This window comes from Pogona vitticeps, chromosome 2 (genome assembly GCF_051106095.1).
Source record: "Pogona vitticeps strain Pit_001003342236 chromosome 2, PviZW2.1, whole genome shotgun sequence".
Classification (NCBI taxonomy): Eukaryota; Metazoa; Chordata; class Lepidosauria; order Squamata; family Agamidae; genus Pogona; species Pogona vitticeps.
The window spans coordinates 26897458-26913517 of record NC_135784.1 but is presented as its reverse complement, the minus strand read 5'-3'; the positions used below and the strand labels follow the sequence as shown (position 1 = coordinate 26913517).

At 45.6% G+C, this 16060-nt stretch overlaps 2 protein-coding genes across 4 annotated transcripts in view; both read left to right on the top strand.

Annotated features, from left to right (window-relative positions):
* The first annotated feature begins 4305 nt into the window (after positions 1–4305).
* Positions 4306–9290, top strand: LOC110069893 (TNF receptor-associated factor 2). Its single transcript, XM_072989048.2, has 5 exons — positions 4306–4602; positions 6153–6207; positions 6596–6694; positions 7436–7552; positions 7936–9290. The coding sequence occupies exons 1-5, from the start codon at positions 4451–4453 to the stop codon at positions 8614–8616; spliced, it is 1104 nt and encodes a 367-aa protein (XP_072845149.2). The 5' UTR covers positions 4306–4450; the 3' UTR covers positions 8617–9290.
* A 4605-nt stretch (positions 9291–13895) lies between these two features.
* Positions 13896–16060, top strand: part of LOC110071323 (uncharacterized) — a 36342-nt gene continuing 34177 nt past the window's right edge. The window contains exon 1 of one of the 3 annotated variants that reach the window (XM_078388641.1): positions 13896–14365. In XM_078388641.1, coding sequence (XP_078244767.1) covers positions 14214–14365 — 152 coding nt within the window. In that variant the 5' untranslated portion in view covers positions 13896–14213. The remainder of the gene's footprint in view (positions 14366–16060) is intronic. The other 2 variants (XM_078388640.1, XM_078388642.1) reach the window with 2 other exon arrangements.

Genomic DNA, 16060 nt, shown 5'->3' with positions numbered 1-16060 from the left:
AGCTGGCTGGAATGGCTTTAACACAAGAGCTATAACCCCCTCCACTTCAGCTCAAGCAATCACACTGCCTGAACTGATGCGCTTGCATTTGATTCCAAAAGGTAGAAGCCCCAGCAGGGTAGGAAAAATCTGCCAATTAGTGCGGGGAAATCTGGGCTAATTCGCATTGACTTTTACATATTGTGGTCGACAGAAAATAATGAGAATCAGATCATCCCAATCCCAAAGCATTTCCTCCATTTATTTGTCAATGCAGCCATACCTTTACTTAAAACACTAGAGATATTTTAGTTCTTATATCGTTTGGCTGTCCTTATGCCTACCTTTTTGCATCACTATGATATCTTGTTCAAGATAGCTGAATGAAACAGTACACAATATTTTAATTGTATTGCATAGAAGGCACGGCACATTAAGCAAACAAACACAAACACTACACAGGAAGAGAGACAGACCAATAGCAGTATAACACATCTCATTTTATTACCAGCTGTTCCTTACTAATTTCCTAATACTGACAGGGACTTTTGGAGCTCATTAATTCATAGGGCATGGATCATATAAGCAACTGGATGGCACACGAACAACAACAAACTGAGTTTATCATTTTCACCATAGCTGCCAACTCAGGTGACAGGAGAAAACTAAAGTCACAAGGAGTTCCATGAGTCTTCTCTTAAAAAAAAAAAAAAGCAAAATGAAAGTCATAAGGAGTGACTCTTCTCTTCATGATTCTTCACTCATTCACCCTCCCTCTCTCTTTAAATATAAAAATAAAAATTTCCCAGACAAATTGGTTAACTTTTTCCTTATGAATTGCTTAACCCTTTTGCCAATGGGTGCATTTCCTGTTGAACCAAATAAGCCTTTCTCCAATGGCTGATTTCCAAACTGGATGGTCTTTCCCTGCTTCTTCTTCCCACGTCCCCCAAACAGACTCTGTGGTTGACTGAGACCTTGGCGTTCTCTTTCCTGGAAACTATAACCCATTCCTGGTACTCACTGAGTACCGTGATGGATTAGGACTCAGGAGATCTGGGTTCAAATCCCTACTGAGTCATGGAATCTCGCCAGGCGTGTGGAACTGGTAAAACCATAATTGTTATTGAATGATCATGTACATGCTTGTGTTTTATTGTTTTATTTTGTATTGGAAGCTGCCTAGAGTGCTCAGGTAGTCCAGATAGGTGGGATATAAATCAAATAAATAAATAAATAATGAGAATAAATTTATATATCTCACTTATTTTGAAATCCTTATTACGGTCACTATACATCAGTTCTGACATGAGAGCACATAATACACACATATACCCAATTATGACTATATATGTCAGAGATTGAGAAAACTATTTTAATTATAATTCCCAGTAACTTCAGCCAACACAGCCACCCCAGGGCACAGGCCAGGCTGGTAGGATTCTTATTAACTTCAGAAGCCACTTTATATGGAATCAAACCTTTGGTCCGCACAGCCCAGCATTTGCCATACTTTTGACTGGCTGAGGGTTATTTGGGCGGAATTCCCTCCTCACCATATCTGGACAAACCGGGATCTTTGGCCCTCCATTCTGGTCCCTCACCAAAGGACTACCCTGTAACTCCTGAGATCAGGGAAGATCAGGCTTGTTCAGGGGAGCATGGGCAAAGTAAAAAGGGAAAAGGAATTTCTGCAAAGTTGTGGAATCCCCAAAACAGTGATTTTCCCCCCAGTCTCTGGTCAATGTGATTTGATTTCATTTTGTTGGAGTTTTTGTTTTCCTCATGGTAGATCACTTTGCACCCTTTTCACCTATGGAGAAACGTTTGTGAGAGCGCTTCCTTAAACTCCTTCGAGATTTCTAACTCATAACCGTGACCCAATGAACTTGGTTACCTTGCCATTCACACACCTCATTCCTCATCATGTATGACTGTTCAGAAGTACTCCATAAGGGCTTTTCCAGAGGGTCGTGTTTTTTTTTTAATTTCAGTTTTCACTGCTATAGAAAATGTATGTTACTCATTTCTTGCGCAGCCTTGCCTGGTCATGTTCTCTCTTAATGTCGATGACTGTATGGCTGTTGAAGGAATGTTGTATTTCCCCACATTTTCTACAGGGCAATGTGCCTTTCTTTCCCCAGATTGATGCAACAGCTGCCCGAAGCTTACCAATTAAAAACTTGACTTTTTCTACGACAGCTTCCAAAACTCCCAATCCCCCCACACATCAACAGTCCCACAAAGTATCTTTTTTTTCACAATTTGGCAAGCACAGGAGAGATGGTGCCTGTGCCCTAAAATATATAGAAAATGTGCAAGCATCATCCCTAATGTCCAAAAAGACCCAAAGACTCGCTGGATCCTCCTGTCTAGGATACTCTGGAAGTGATAGGGTGAAAAAAAGAGTGAATTTTCAAAGCTCTGACTTTTATTGCTAAAGACAGACAGCTGTTGTGGGATTTGCTGCACCACAATAACTTGGCTAGCTTTAAGTGCTAAAAACTTGTCCTTGCCTCAAGCAGCAAGATGCTTCAAGTTCTTTCAGCTATACCATTTCTACTGAATCTCCGTTCCTAATTCAGCAAAATATCCCTCTCTTCCCATTAAAGGTCGGCCCATCCAAAACTTACTTATCGGTCAGGAAAGAGCCATGTATGCCATCTATAGCTTCCCTCAGTACAGCTGAGCTCAAAAAGTAGAAGACACGAATACTGAAGCTTCTCATTCATATACAACTCTTTCATCAAAGGAGCTGTATATTATGGTCCCATTTTTGCCCTCTACAACTCACATTCCTGCAAGGTAGGTCTAAGGGGATTAGAGAAAGCATTTGGCAGGGTGGATTTGATTTAAATCCTGATTGAATTTTTTTTTTGGCAATTTAAAATAATTTGATTTTTAAGAATCATTGATTTTTATCCACTCTGATATCTGACCCACCGTTACCCACTGAACAGCACAGCTGGGTACAAGAGAAAGATATCCAAAGAAAATGATTATTTTTCCTCTGGGACAGGCCAAACTGGCTGGTGAATTAGTTTTTGACACTGGTTATGGGACACTGTCGTGCCCTGCATCTGAAAGCAGCAAGTTAGCCAATGGCCAGGCTGGGTGGGGGATTTCAGGAGTTGTAGTCTGAAAAAGTACTATTTCCAAGCACACAGAATTGGAATCAAGCCTAAATTAAGAACTGTCCCGAATCTGGGCTTTAAGGGGTCCCGCAATCTTACTCTAAATAGTATATCTTCTTACAGTATATGTACAGTGGACCCTTGACTTACAGACAGCTTGACTTACAGACTTTTTGAGTAACAGACTTCTCTGGCCGCAAAATTTAGGTTTGACTTGCAGCCTGAGAATTGACTTACAGATCAGAAAAAAACCAAAATGGAACAAAAACGGCCTGTTACGGGATTAATCGGTTTTCAATGCACTGTAGGTCAATGGAGACTTGACTTACAGGCTTTTTGACTTGAGAACTGCCTTCCAATACGGATTAAGTTCTCAAGTCAAGACCCCACTAGTCTGGAAAGAAATTGCATTCAGAAGGATCTGGCAATCCCAGGCCATGTGTTGTGCATAAATCTGACTTGGAGGGGTGTGTGGTATGTCCAAAATCAGGGTGGACTGCCTTAAGCCCCCCGGGAAATGCAGGGCAGGGTGTATCATAGCAGGGGTGTGCAAGCTTTCAAGTGTACTGCACTTTGCTCTAGGGAAGGAGAGAGAAAACCATCCCATGGACATTTGTTGAGCTGCAAGAAAAAGCATCAGGCAAGATTCGACAAGAGTCGAACAATCAGAGAACCGCAGAGTTCTGGAGTCGGAAAGGGGCCTCAGCAGGCCACCGAGTCCAACCCCCTGCTCAGGGCAGGAATCAAAGTGCTTGTCTAAATTTCCCTTGCCGCGTGACTTTCTCCCCAAAAGCCGCCTCGGGGGCCCCTTCTAACCAAAACCTCCTGACTCAGCCTTGAAGAAACGGGACTCCTTGTTCTTCCGAACAAGCAAGCGCTCCGGCGGGGGAAAGGCCGGGGAAGCCCCATTCGGGGACACTACGGTTCCATCCCCGCAAAAAATTCTGCCCGGGCTTTTTTGGGGGCCACTTTGGCTCGGCTACTCTTCTCTTCCCCCCCCCCACCGTGCCCTTTCCCGCGCTTTCTGAGGGGCGCCTTCGATTTCCTTTTCTCCGCCTCTCCGACGCTTCTTGCCAGGCATTCCCCGCGCTCGCGCCTCGCGCGAGCCCGCCCGCGCGCACAGAGGCAGGCCGCGCCCTCGGCTGCGCAGGGAGGGGCCGCCGTCTGACGTCACCCGGGATTCCCTGGCGGGTCCGGCCTCTGGCTGACTCACGCCGCCTGGGAGCCACGCGGGGCGGGAGGCGCCTTATAAAGACTGCCTCCCGGCCACTCTTCTCAGAACGGGGAGTGAGGCGGTTCTTGCTTGAGGGACGCTGGTTTGGGATTTGGACTGGCGGATGATGGGAAAGCTGCGAGGCTCGGTCATGCCCACGGATCCTCTGAGCAACGCGGGATTGCTGTGCCAGGCGTGCGGATTCCTCCTGATCGACCCGCAACAGGCCGAGTGCGGGCATCGCTACTGCGGGGGCTGCGTGAAAGGGCTTTTCAGGTCAGTGGGGCGCAAATCCTGCCTTCGGGAGGCGCCGTTTATTTATTTTTTTATTATTATTATTATTATTATTATTATTATTATTATTATTATTATTATTATTATTATTATACCTTTGAGCCTCGTGGCAGTTGGGAAGTTATTTGGGGAGGTGGGACTACAACTCCCACAATCCCCAGATTATGGGGATCATGGGTGTTGTGGTTTGCCATCCTTGCCATTATCCTCTTATTATGATTCTCCACCCCCACCCCTAAATCTCAAGAAATGGATCTCCCTTCTTCGGGACTACATGGCACATTTGCCTGAATAGCCAGCTGCTGAGCTGGAGAGGGGAAAGGTAGAAGGGGATGGGCAGCTGCCTTCCTGTCCTCCTTGGTGGCTTCTTGGAGGCACCTGATTTGAGAGCCGGCCCTGTCCATAGGCAGGTGGGGATGCTTGCCTGCGGCTGCCGGTCCAAAATGTGATAAGTAAGGAAGGGAACTGTTTACAGTCATTTATTGTTGAATTTTTACTAGCCGGATTGAGAAGGGTGTTTGTGGTATTTTCTGCCTCAGGTGCCATAATAACCTGGTTTGTACTTTTAATGGGTAGATTGGGGTGGGGGGCCTCCAGCAGCAAAATGTATCATCTTTGTTGGGAAGCGGGATTCCAGGGACAAACAGGATCTGCAAAACATACTGCATTTACTCTGCATTCGGCACCTGTTTTTATTTTTATTTAGTTATAACGTTTTGGAATTGCAAGCCCTTGCTGGAAGAACAGAGTACTGCACATAGATATAGTTTTAGAAGAGTTAGCTTTGCCTATGAAAGCTCTCATTAAAATATAACAGCTAGTATTTAAGGTGCTACATGTTTTTGTCTTTTTTGTTTTGTTTCTTTGGATTATACCATTAACATTAAAACATTTCTTTAAAAGAAGGTGTGCGTGGGTGTGCATGCGCATATTGTTGATGATGACACTTGAAGACATAGTAGACTTTTCTTTTGATGGACCAGTCACATGAAAAGTGCTGCCCATCGCTAGCGGCCATGGAAGCCATTCTTTGTGAGCGCTGTCCTAGAGAAAAGATAGTTCGTTTGAACAAAACTTGTACTTCAAATCATCTGCATTGATGCTTCAGTAATATGTATGGCTAATTGAATTTATTTCTCTCCTCCATTAATGGCAGATAGTAAATTAACGGAAAGTTGTTTTAGGAGTTGACATTTCTAATAATTTTCTTTATAATCAGTCAAATTTGGGCCTGAAATCGGCATGTAGGCGGCCGAATAAATAGATATGCACAAGGAGGCAAAATAAATAGATTTAATGGGGCAGAAATCATTCAAGAATAAAAGAGACCTTTTTCGACTATCACTCCCATGATTCCCCTGCCAGCATAGTCGAAAAAATAAACTCTTTCTCTTGGATGAGATTCAGGGATAGAAGCAGGTTCATGTTTTGAGTGTGTGTTTGTATGAGAAGAGATGTGTAATATACATTTATTACATACCTGCACACCAAATGAGTCCAGTTAATCAACGTTTTTCTTTTTTCCTCCTCAGGGATTCAGACAAGATGGCGTGTAATACTTGTAAAAAAAGACTCAGGCCCCAACAGGTGAGTTGTGAAAAATATTCTTGCGCATGAGCCTGAATGGATGTGCTATCTTAAACAGGGACTGTGCCAATGTCTTGATGTTATGTCAAATCTCTGCGCAAGTGTCTGAATTTGCAAAGGAAGCCAGCACTTCCGTCCCAAAGACTAAAGACCAAATACAGTACAAGCTGGTTTGCTTGTTTCTGAAGCTTCTGCTATGGCACACAAATGCTGATCCCCAAGATGAGGAATTAAACATGTGTGGGCTGTTTTGGGTACTTACAAGTGTGGTTTAAAGTAAAGTATCAAAGAGAAGGCACGCCACACAAAACAGCAGATATTCTGATGGAGAAGATTGGGGTCAGATGTTAGAATATCAAACATGTTGAATCTTTCTCGTTGTCCTCAGTTCCATAACGACAAAGCCGCGGAGAACGATGCTCTGGTCACACAAGTTGCTTGCCCCAATTTTGACTGCGCTTGGACCGGAACCCTCAAATCATACCAGGTAAGTTGTGGGAAGGCTGTCACTCCCCTCCTCCCGCCGTACGCCACACATACCAACCAGGGTGAAACTGGTTAGAGCCATGTTTCCTGGCTGGCTCATAGCATTCAACATATGTGCCTGAAAACGCCTGAAATTCGAAAGCCTTATACAGTGGTGCCCCGCAAGACGATGTTAATTTGTTCCATTGAAATCGCTGTTTTGTGAAAACATCGTCTTGCGAAAAGCATTTCCCAATTGGAATGCATTGAAATCTGTTTAATGCGTTCCAGTGGGGAAAAGTCGTCGTTGTCCAGCGAAAATCGCCCATAGGAAAACCATTTTGCGAAGCGCCGATCAACTGTAAAATCACTGTCTTGCTTAAAACGGAAGCGCCGATTATCTGTAAAAATCGTCGTCTTGCGGAAAACAGTCTGCGAAGCATGGACCAAATCATCATCCAGCGAAATCCCCCATAGGAAAAACTGTTTGGCGAATCGCTATAGCGATTGCAAAAAGTCATCGTCCTGCAGTTTACCCGATTTGCGGGGTAATCGTCTAGCGGGGCCCCACTGTATAAGTCTTGGTAGCTGAGAGAAAAAGTTACACGTTTGGTTCAACTGTTTCAGCATCAAGTGGTGGGCTCTGTGTTTCCCTTCAGATTCAAATCCCTGCTGTCAAATCACTGATCAGCAACATAAGACCTCTCTGCTCATCTCTCTGCCTTGCCCCTGTGATATTCTGACCTGTCCTTTTTTATTGCAGGAACACACTTGCCCCCCTGTGGCACATCTGAGAACTTCAAGGAAAGCCATCTCTCCTCTTCGACATCAAGACATTGATGAAGAAAGGAAAAGCTGGAGTATCAGTAACCCTGTCACGGTAAGATATGAACTGGCCCGTGAAAGCCTGGGAGTGGAAGATGATGCAGGAAAGCATTGGGTTGTGGGAGAAAGAATCTGGCCAGGGGTGCAAATAAGGGTTAATGCTCAAGAACTTCAGAAGGAGAACCATACCTTAGAAGAAATTAGAGATTTTGAACAGAGGTGTGCAGTCCAGTTTGAGGATATAGTTATACTCCAATATTCAGAAAAGGGGTAGTTTTTATAAAGTGGGTACGGGAGAATAAAAAGAGACCTTTTTGGAGACTACAGTTCCCCAAACAGATTGATGTTGAGTGAACCTTGACTTGGGTGGGTTTGATGACTCCCGTTGAGCCTCCTTGCTCTGTTCAGAGGTGTGATGCTTAATCGTTCCCTCTCTAGGCTGATGCTGCCCTCAATGTGGAGGCTCTCCAGATGCGTATGGAAGCCATGGAGCTGCTGGTGGTGTCTCTGCGCCGACAGATAGTCAGCCAGGGAGCTGCGATGAAGTCCCTCCAGCGCAGCTGCTCCCAGTATGAGCGGCTGCTCAAAATGTCTCAGGAGACGCATGATTCCCCCCATGGAAGCCAAGGATCTGAGTCGAGGGGGCCAGAGCTGGTCAGCACCGACGGGACCCTGGTGTGGAAGGTGGAGAAGTTTTCCAAGCTCTTGAAAGAGGCCAAAGCCGGAAGGAGGCAATCCATCTACTCCCCTGCCTTTGCCACCCACGTTTATGGCTACCGCCTTTGCGTCCGGCTGTACCCAGACGGAGACGGCATCGGCAAAGGCGGCCACCTTTCGCTCTTCCTGGCCTTGGCGAAAGGACCTTACGACGACGTTCTCCCCTGGCCTTTCCAGCAGAAGGTCACCTTCTCCCTTCTGGACCCCATGCGGAAGAAGTCGCCCATGACGGAGACCTTCCTTCCGGATCCCTACAGCACCTCCTTCCACCAGCCACGGGACAGGCTCAACGTGGCTAGCGGGAGCCCCCTCTTTGCCAGCCATGTTGAGCTTCCCAGCTATCTCAAAGAGGACACGCTGTATCTGAAAGTGGTAGTGGATAAGACAGGAATAGAAATCTAAAACTGGAGACTTTTTTCCTTCCCTTCTCCTCCCCAAAGTTCCCTCCTTCAGCTTCTTGAAGGTGGTCAGCTCAGTGCTCCAATCCCCATCATCCCCAGCAAGAACGGTGTCCACTACACTTCCCATCTTTATATGGATCTACACTACCTCACCCATGTGTCCAAAATCTCTCAATACTTCACAGACCATGAAATGTCAGCCCTTGATTCACACTCAGGTGGAACATTGAAGGCCTCTTAGACTTACAGGATGTTTCTAGCCGTATGATTGTTTTTTTAAATAAATTATTCAAAAATATGATTTTGTTTCCAAGAATATAGCAATTCATAGAGTATTCGAATTCATAGAGTATAGGTGTGGTTTGGTATTTCTTTTTAAAAGTATGTTTCATCAGAAAAGATGCAGAGTGTGGGAGGATCCATTGATGTCTCCTCATGTTGGGAGCTTTGAATGCAAGACTTGAATGTGATGATTTTAAATAGGAAGTCGTTTATTCATTCTCTGCACTTTAAATAGGGCTTTGCAATCACTAAGGATTCCAAGAGGTACATCCTGAAACATGAGTTTTTTTCTACCTCACATGCTATTTATTAACAAAGGTATTTATTTATACAACAGTACTGTACTTGATGTTGTGGAAATCATAATATTAAATATATTTATATGATTGAGAATCGACGTGTTCTGATTTTGGTGGGTACAGGAACTGAATATACACCCGGAAACAAAGAGAGACGTTAATGAGGTACCATTGCCTACGGAGCCTCACAAACCTACCACCCCCGCCATGCATAAAGGCACCACTTAAAGTTCCCTCAGAGACTGAGGCAGACTGCAGGAGATAGGTCTGTCTGCTGATGCCCTGACATTCATTTCCTCCTATGAAGGAGAATGGGCGCATGATGCTGGAATTGCTCAGTGGGTTGCTGACAGAGCCAGGGAGTAAGCATTGGGCCTCCCTGAAGAAAGGCCAGGCATGATCACCTGGAGTGTGTGTGGCTGGCGACATTACGTGCCCTGGCACCTGTGTGGCCGTGGGCAAGCTGCACTGTCCCAGAGGGCCATCAGAAGGAGGAACTAGGAAACCGATTCTGACTTCTTTATCCCTAGAAGGCCTTGGGAGGGGTCTGCCATAAATCAGAATCTACTTATGTGAGGGTTCTCTTCCACATCTAGATCGGCACACAACACTTGGCCATGAATTATACCTAAAGGATTTGTTATAGGTACATTTAGAAAATGTTCAATAGTGACAGGAATATGTAACTTCTCTTCCTCACACAATGGTGTGCAGAAGGGATTAGCTTCTGGTTTCTCAAATGTATTTGAAACAAAGTCCAAAGCTTTTCTCCAAGGAGAAGTCCATCAACGTGGCATCTTGTGGAACTGACAGAAGGAGCACTCGGTTCCCTCCGGATGCCCTTTGGTGTACTTAAGAACATAAGAAGAGCCCTGCTGGATCAGGCCAAGGAGCCATCTAGTCCAGCTTCCTGTATCCCCTCAGGTACTTTTTCTCTAGAATAAACAGCCCCAAACGCTGTAGCCTTTCCTCATAAGGGAGGTGCCCCAGCCCAGTCATCATTTTAGTCACTCTTCTGCACCTTTTCCAGTTCCACTATGTCTTTTTGGAGGTGTGGCGACCAGAACTGTACACAATACTCCAAGTGCAGCCTTACCAGTATTTTGTACAATGGCATTATAACATTGGCTGTTTTATTTTCAATCCCCCTTTTAATGATACTGTGAAGAAGAGCCTAATGTCACGGTCATGCCTGGAGGTGAGCGGTCCCCCCAATCGTCTCAGGCGAAAGGAGTCAACACCCTTTTATTCACCTTGCCTGTGAGGATGGAGGACCTAATTGTAGGGGGAGGGCAGACAGAAGAGAGGGAGGGAGAGGAAAAGGCAGGAAAGGAAAAGGAGGTGAGAGAAGGCTTCTTGATGACAGGAGAGAGATGGAGAGAGTGGGAAGTTGGGGCTTTGAAGAGTGGATTGGACTGGAGGGAGAAGGAGGGAAAATGTGGGAAAATTGTATGTCTTTAAAATGTATATATCTATGGCAGTAGCAAATGTATATTAGAAATGTATATAAATGTATATATCTGTATGCTAGTAGTAGACATCATACTAAAACTGCAAGGCTAACTTCCAGTAAGGATGATCATTAACCTGCTGTCTATTGTTTCTGGGTAATGTAGTTAAAGTGTCTACCTCAGGGATGTTTACATTGGCTGTGTATTTGGAGTTATCTGTGTCTGTTTATTATTAGCTGTCTGTTTACCAGCCTGTCTGTTTACCAACCACTCTGTTTACTGATGCCTTTGTATTCAAGGAAATTAGCTGTCTCTGTTTACCAGCACTCTAGTTATTCTGTTGTGTATTCAAGAAATTAGTTACCTCTGTATTGATTAACCAGTGCAAAGGTAGTAGAGTACAATAATAAAGGGGGCGCGGCAAAGGAGAAGGAGATTCCATCTGGACAGAGGCCTGACGGCAGGCTGTCCTTGTTCATCCGGATCCCGTCCTGCAAACCACACTTGAGTGTCCTGTCTTTCTTTTTCCCCTTGCTGGTCAAGGAGAAAGATCCCTGCCCTGAGGCTTCATCTGCAAGACCCCTACTTCCCCTCATCTTGCAGATCCCAACAGGAAAATAGTGCAGGACCACAAAAGGAGGAAGAACCATATGTATTTTCTGTTCCTCAGCGGGAGGAAGGAAAAAGAGAGTACATGGCTATGCATGAGGACCAGGTCCAGGATTAGAAATACAGTTGGGAGAAGTAGATCCTTTAAAATGGACTGTGTATGAAGGGAGACTCTGATAATCCTGTTCAAGATGGCTGAATGAAATATTCCACAAATTTAAAATTGTACTGCATAGCCAGTTACCCTGAGGGTGCTTGACTTTCCTGATGAATTGGTTAACTCTTTTCCTGGTGAGCTTTTCCTGCTTAACCCTTTTGCCAGTGGGTGCATTTCCTGTAGAACCAAATAAGAAGTTTGCCTCTGGTTGATTTCCAAAGTGGATGATCTCTCTTTGCTGGTTCCTTTTAGGTCGCCCAAACAGACTCTGATGTAGATTGAAGACCTTCTCTTTCCTGGTAGCTTAAACCAATTCATGGTACCCAGTGTAGCACAGCCGTGAGAGTGACAAACTAGGACCCAGACAACCTGGGTTCGAATCCTTGCTCAGCCACGGAAGCTAACTAGATGTGTGGAACTGATAAAAACCATTCCTTATATGTCTCGCTTATTTTGAAATCCCTATTAGGGTCACTAGACATCAGTTCTGACTTGACAGCACGTGATACACACATATGCCCAATTATGACCTCTGACCCTCCAATTCTGGTCCCTCACCAAAGAACTACCCAGGCCCTGTAACTCCTGAGATCAGGGGAGATCAGGGCAAAGGGAAAAGGGATTTCTGCAAAGGTGTGTAATAAAAAAAAGTGATTTTTCTCCAGTCTCTGGTTGTGAGAAGAAACAAGCCTCCACCAGGAAGGAGGAGGGTGAGCCACCCCCTCAAGTGTCTACTACGGAGGGATACCAAACTGTTTTTACACAATGTTATACCTGCGATAACCTAATTAAGAGTGCAAGAGGAAAAGAGCAGGGGGGAGAGGAGAAAAAGTGCAGGAAAGCAACGGTTGAGACGGATGCCCCAATAGAAGGGCATCTGGTGGCGGAGGTGGAGGAAGAGATAAAAGGAGAGGTGGACTGGGAAGCAGAGGTAGAACAGGTAGAAAAGAGTGGGGAAAAGGAGGATATACTGTTGGGACGGGGATGGAGGCAAATGGGGGATCCATGGACTTGGGAGAGAGTCAGGATGAAATTGCCTATTGAAGAAATAGTGAGGAGGCATCAATACCGCAGGGCCAGTCAACCCGAAGCTAAGAAAGAGAGAGGGAGAACGGAAGACCCTAAGAAGGGGAAAGAAGGGATAGCTTTGCAACGGGGGGGGGGAGCAGAACTGATAGAATGGACCATTTACATGCACCCAAAAGGGGAAGATCTTGGAAGGGGGTCTGACCATTGTCAATGAGTCACCCCACAACACACACGGAAGGGGAGTGGGCTCCATACCCCTGTCGTGGAACTATTTGCTCCAGTCTGAGGAACCCAACATGGAAGCCAACCGATTGCGAGCATTTTGGGGTGAACCCTTGCGGGTGAATTCTTTTGCTACACCTGAGTTAAAGGACTTTTGTTTTAGACGGAATATGTTAGATGGACCCGCTGGTCCTACAGAAGTTAGTTCATGGTTCTCCACAGTCAGATAATAAAACGTTTATGCATCCTAAAGTATTGTTGTCAATTCTTGGAGGAGGATAGAGCCTAAACTTGAACACACGCACACACACACACACACACACACACACACACACAGAGAGAGAGAGAGAGAGAGAGAGAGAGAGAGAGAGAGAGAGGTCAAAAGTTAGGATTTCAATTCATTTTATTTTTTTCCCACACTTTGCACTCTTTTCACCTCGCCTATGGAGAAACATTTGATAGAGCACTTCCTTAAACTCTTTCTGGATTACTAGCTTATAACTGTCACCCGTGAACTTGGTTGCAGTTCACGCCTGACTCATGCATGACTGTTCAGGGAGTACAGTACAAGGGCTTTTCCAGAGAGTGTTTTTTAATTACTATTCCAGTTGGCACTGCTAAAGAAAATGTGTGTTACTCATTTCTTGCAGTTTTGCCAGGTCATGTACTCTCTTAAAGCGACTGCCGATGACTTGTTGGCCTGTTGAAGGAATATTGTATTTCCCCACGTTACCTACCCGGCAACGTGCATTTCTTCCCTCAGAATGATGCAACTGCTGCCTGAACCTTATCGACTAAAAACATTTGTTGAGCTGCAAGAAAAATCATCAGGCAAGATTCGACAAGAGTCGAACAATCACAGAACCGCAGAGTCCTGGAGTCGGAAGGGGCCTTAGCAGGCCACTGAGCACAACCCCCTTGCTCAGGGCAGGAATCAAAGGCTCTCCGCCATGTCCTTGTCTAAATTTCCCTCGCCGCGTGACTTTCTCCCAAAAAGCCGCCTCGGGGCCCTCTTCTAACCAAAACCTCCTGACTCAGCCTTGAAGAAACGGGACACCTTGTTTGTCGGAACGAACAAGCGCTGCGGGGGAAAGGCCGGGGAAGCCCCATTCGGGGACACTACGGTTCCATCCCCCCGAAAAACTCCGCCCGGGCTTGCTTTGGGGGCCACTTCTCTTTCCCCCTCCCCCCTCGCCCTTTCCCGCGCTTTCTGAGCGGCGCCTTCGGTTTCCTTTTCTTCCCCACCCACCCCCCTGGGGGGGAAGTCTTCCGCAGCCTTTCCCGCCTCTCCGGCGCTTCTCGCCAGGCATTCCCCGCTCTCGCGCCTCCCGCGTGCCCGCGCGCGCACAGAGGCAGGCCGCGCCCTCGGCTGCGCAGGCAGGGCCCGCCGTCTGACGTCACCCGGGATTCCCTGGCTGGCCCGACCTCTGGCTGACTCACGCCGCCTGGGAGCCACGCGGGGCGGGAGGCGCCTTATAAAGACGGCCACCCGGCCCCTCTTCTCAGAACTGTGAGGGAGCGGTTCTTGCTTGAAGATTTGGACTGGCGGATGATGGGAAAGCTGCGAGGCTCGGTCATGCCCACGGATCCTCTGAGCGACACGGGATTGCTGTGCCAGGCGTGCGGATTCCTCCTGATCGACCCGCAACAGGCCGAGTGCGGGCATCGCTACTGCGGGGGCTGCGTGAAAGGGCTTTTCAGGTCAGTGGGGCGCAAATCCTGCCTTCGGGAGGCGCCGTTTGGAGGAAAAGTCACGTGGTGGGTTTTGTTTTTTGAGACCTTTGTCCGAACCTCGTGGCATTTTTCAGGGGCAGTTGGGAAAGTTTAGTTTTTTAAATGTGTATTAATTAATAGGAGAATAAATTCATTATTTAAGGAAGGAGGGAAAGTTCTGGCAATTGAGATCTCCCCCAAAATAAAGCTTTTCCCACTTCTGCAATCTCTGCCATTGGACTTGCTATCATTCCCCTCTTTTTATGGTTCTCTGTTGGTCCACCATCCCTCCTTTTTTGGTTGAAAATCTCAAGAAATAGATTTCCCTTCTTCTTAACTACAGTATATGGCCAATCCCCTCCCTGCCAGCTTCTCAGGGGCATCAGATTGGATATTAAAGGGAAAATGCTAGCCCTGTCAGGATGAAGGACGGGACTCTTGGCTCTAGAATGCAGGCATTAGCAAGGAAATAAGACTTGGAATTATGAGCAAGTCAAGGAATCATTTACTTTATCACTGGATTTTTTTCCTGCCCGGATTGGAAAGGCTGTCTCTGGCAACTTCTTCTTCAGGAGCCAAAATAACTTCATTTACACCATGATTGGTGGATTGTGTGGATTTACTGACTGATCTGCTTGGGGCAGCAACATGTTTCATCATGGATGGGAAGCAGGATTGTGGACTAAGTTGGAGCTATGAAAAGTGTTGCATTTGTTCTGCATTAGGCACCTCTTTGTTATTGTTTTTTAATTTTTAGCTATAACATTTTGGAATTGCAAGCTCTTCTAGGGAGAACAGAATACTGGACATAAATATGGGCCTTTTGTATGTTCTTAACTGTTTGGGGACTGGTTTAAGCAGTGGAACAAATTTTGACACGAGCATTAAAGACGTTACTTAAAAGAAAAACTGGAGTGTGCAGTGTGTGTGTGTGTGTGTGTGTGTGTCCCAGTACGGCTAGCCGGGCTCCTTGTTAAATACACTTGACACCTATGCTTAGGAATAATTCAAAATCTCATTCAATTGGATCATGTGTTTAAAGTGTACTATGTGCATTCTTTGTTTTCAATTTTTCAAGCATTGCTTATTACATTTTTGACATCTTTATTGACTTATTTTGTTGATGGTGAAACTTGAAGACATGGTAGACTTCTCTTTTGATGGACCAGTCACATCAAAGCTGCTGCCCATCACTAGCTGCCATAGAAGCCATAGAAGCCTTTCTTCATGAGCAGTATCCTAGAGAAAATTGTTGAGCGGACCGCTGCAGCAGTTCTAATCATCTGCATTGATGCTTTAGTAATGTGTATGGCTAACTGAATTCATTTGTCTCCTCCATTTATGTTGGACAGTAAATCCAATAAATAAATAAATAAATGGAAAGGGGTTGACATTTTTGGTAATTTTCTTTGTAATCAAGTTGAGTTTGTGGCTGAATTTTGCATGTATGAAGAGGCAAAATACAGTAAATAGATTTGTGGAGCAGAAGTCATCCAAGGATGAAAGAGACGTGATTCCCCTGCCAGCATGGTCGGATATTTTGGGAGTAGTAGTTGAAAAAAAAGAAATCAACTCTTTCTCTCTGGGATAGAAGAGATCCTTCTGAGGATCCATATGTGTGTATGAGGAAAAGAGATGTTTAACTTACATTTCTCAAACATACAAACACCTTGAGTGAGTCCA

Coding starts and splice junctions, on each gene's coding strand:
- LOC110069893 (XM_072989048.2), top strand. CDS start 4,451: ATGATGGGAAAGCTGCGAGGCTCGGTCATGCCCACGGATCCTCTGAGC. Junction 6,208..6,595: donor AAAGACTCAGGCCCCAACAG/GTGAGTTGTGAA, acceptor CGTTGTCCTCAG/TTCCATAACGACAAAGCCGC. Junction 6,695..7,435: donor GAACCCTCAAATCATACCAG/GTAAGTTGTGGG, acceptor TTTTTATTGCAG/GAACACACTTGCCCCCCTGT.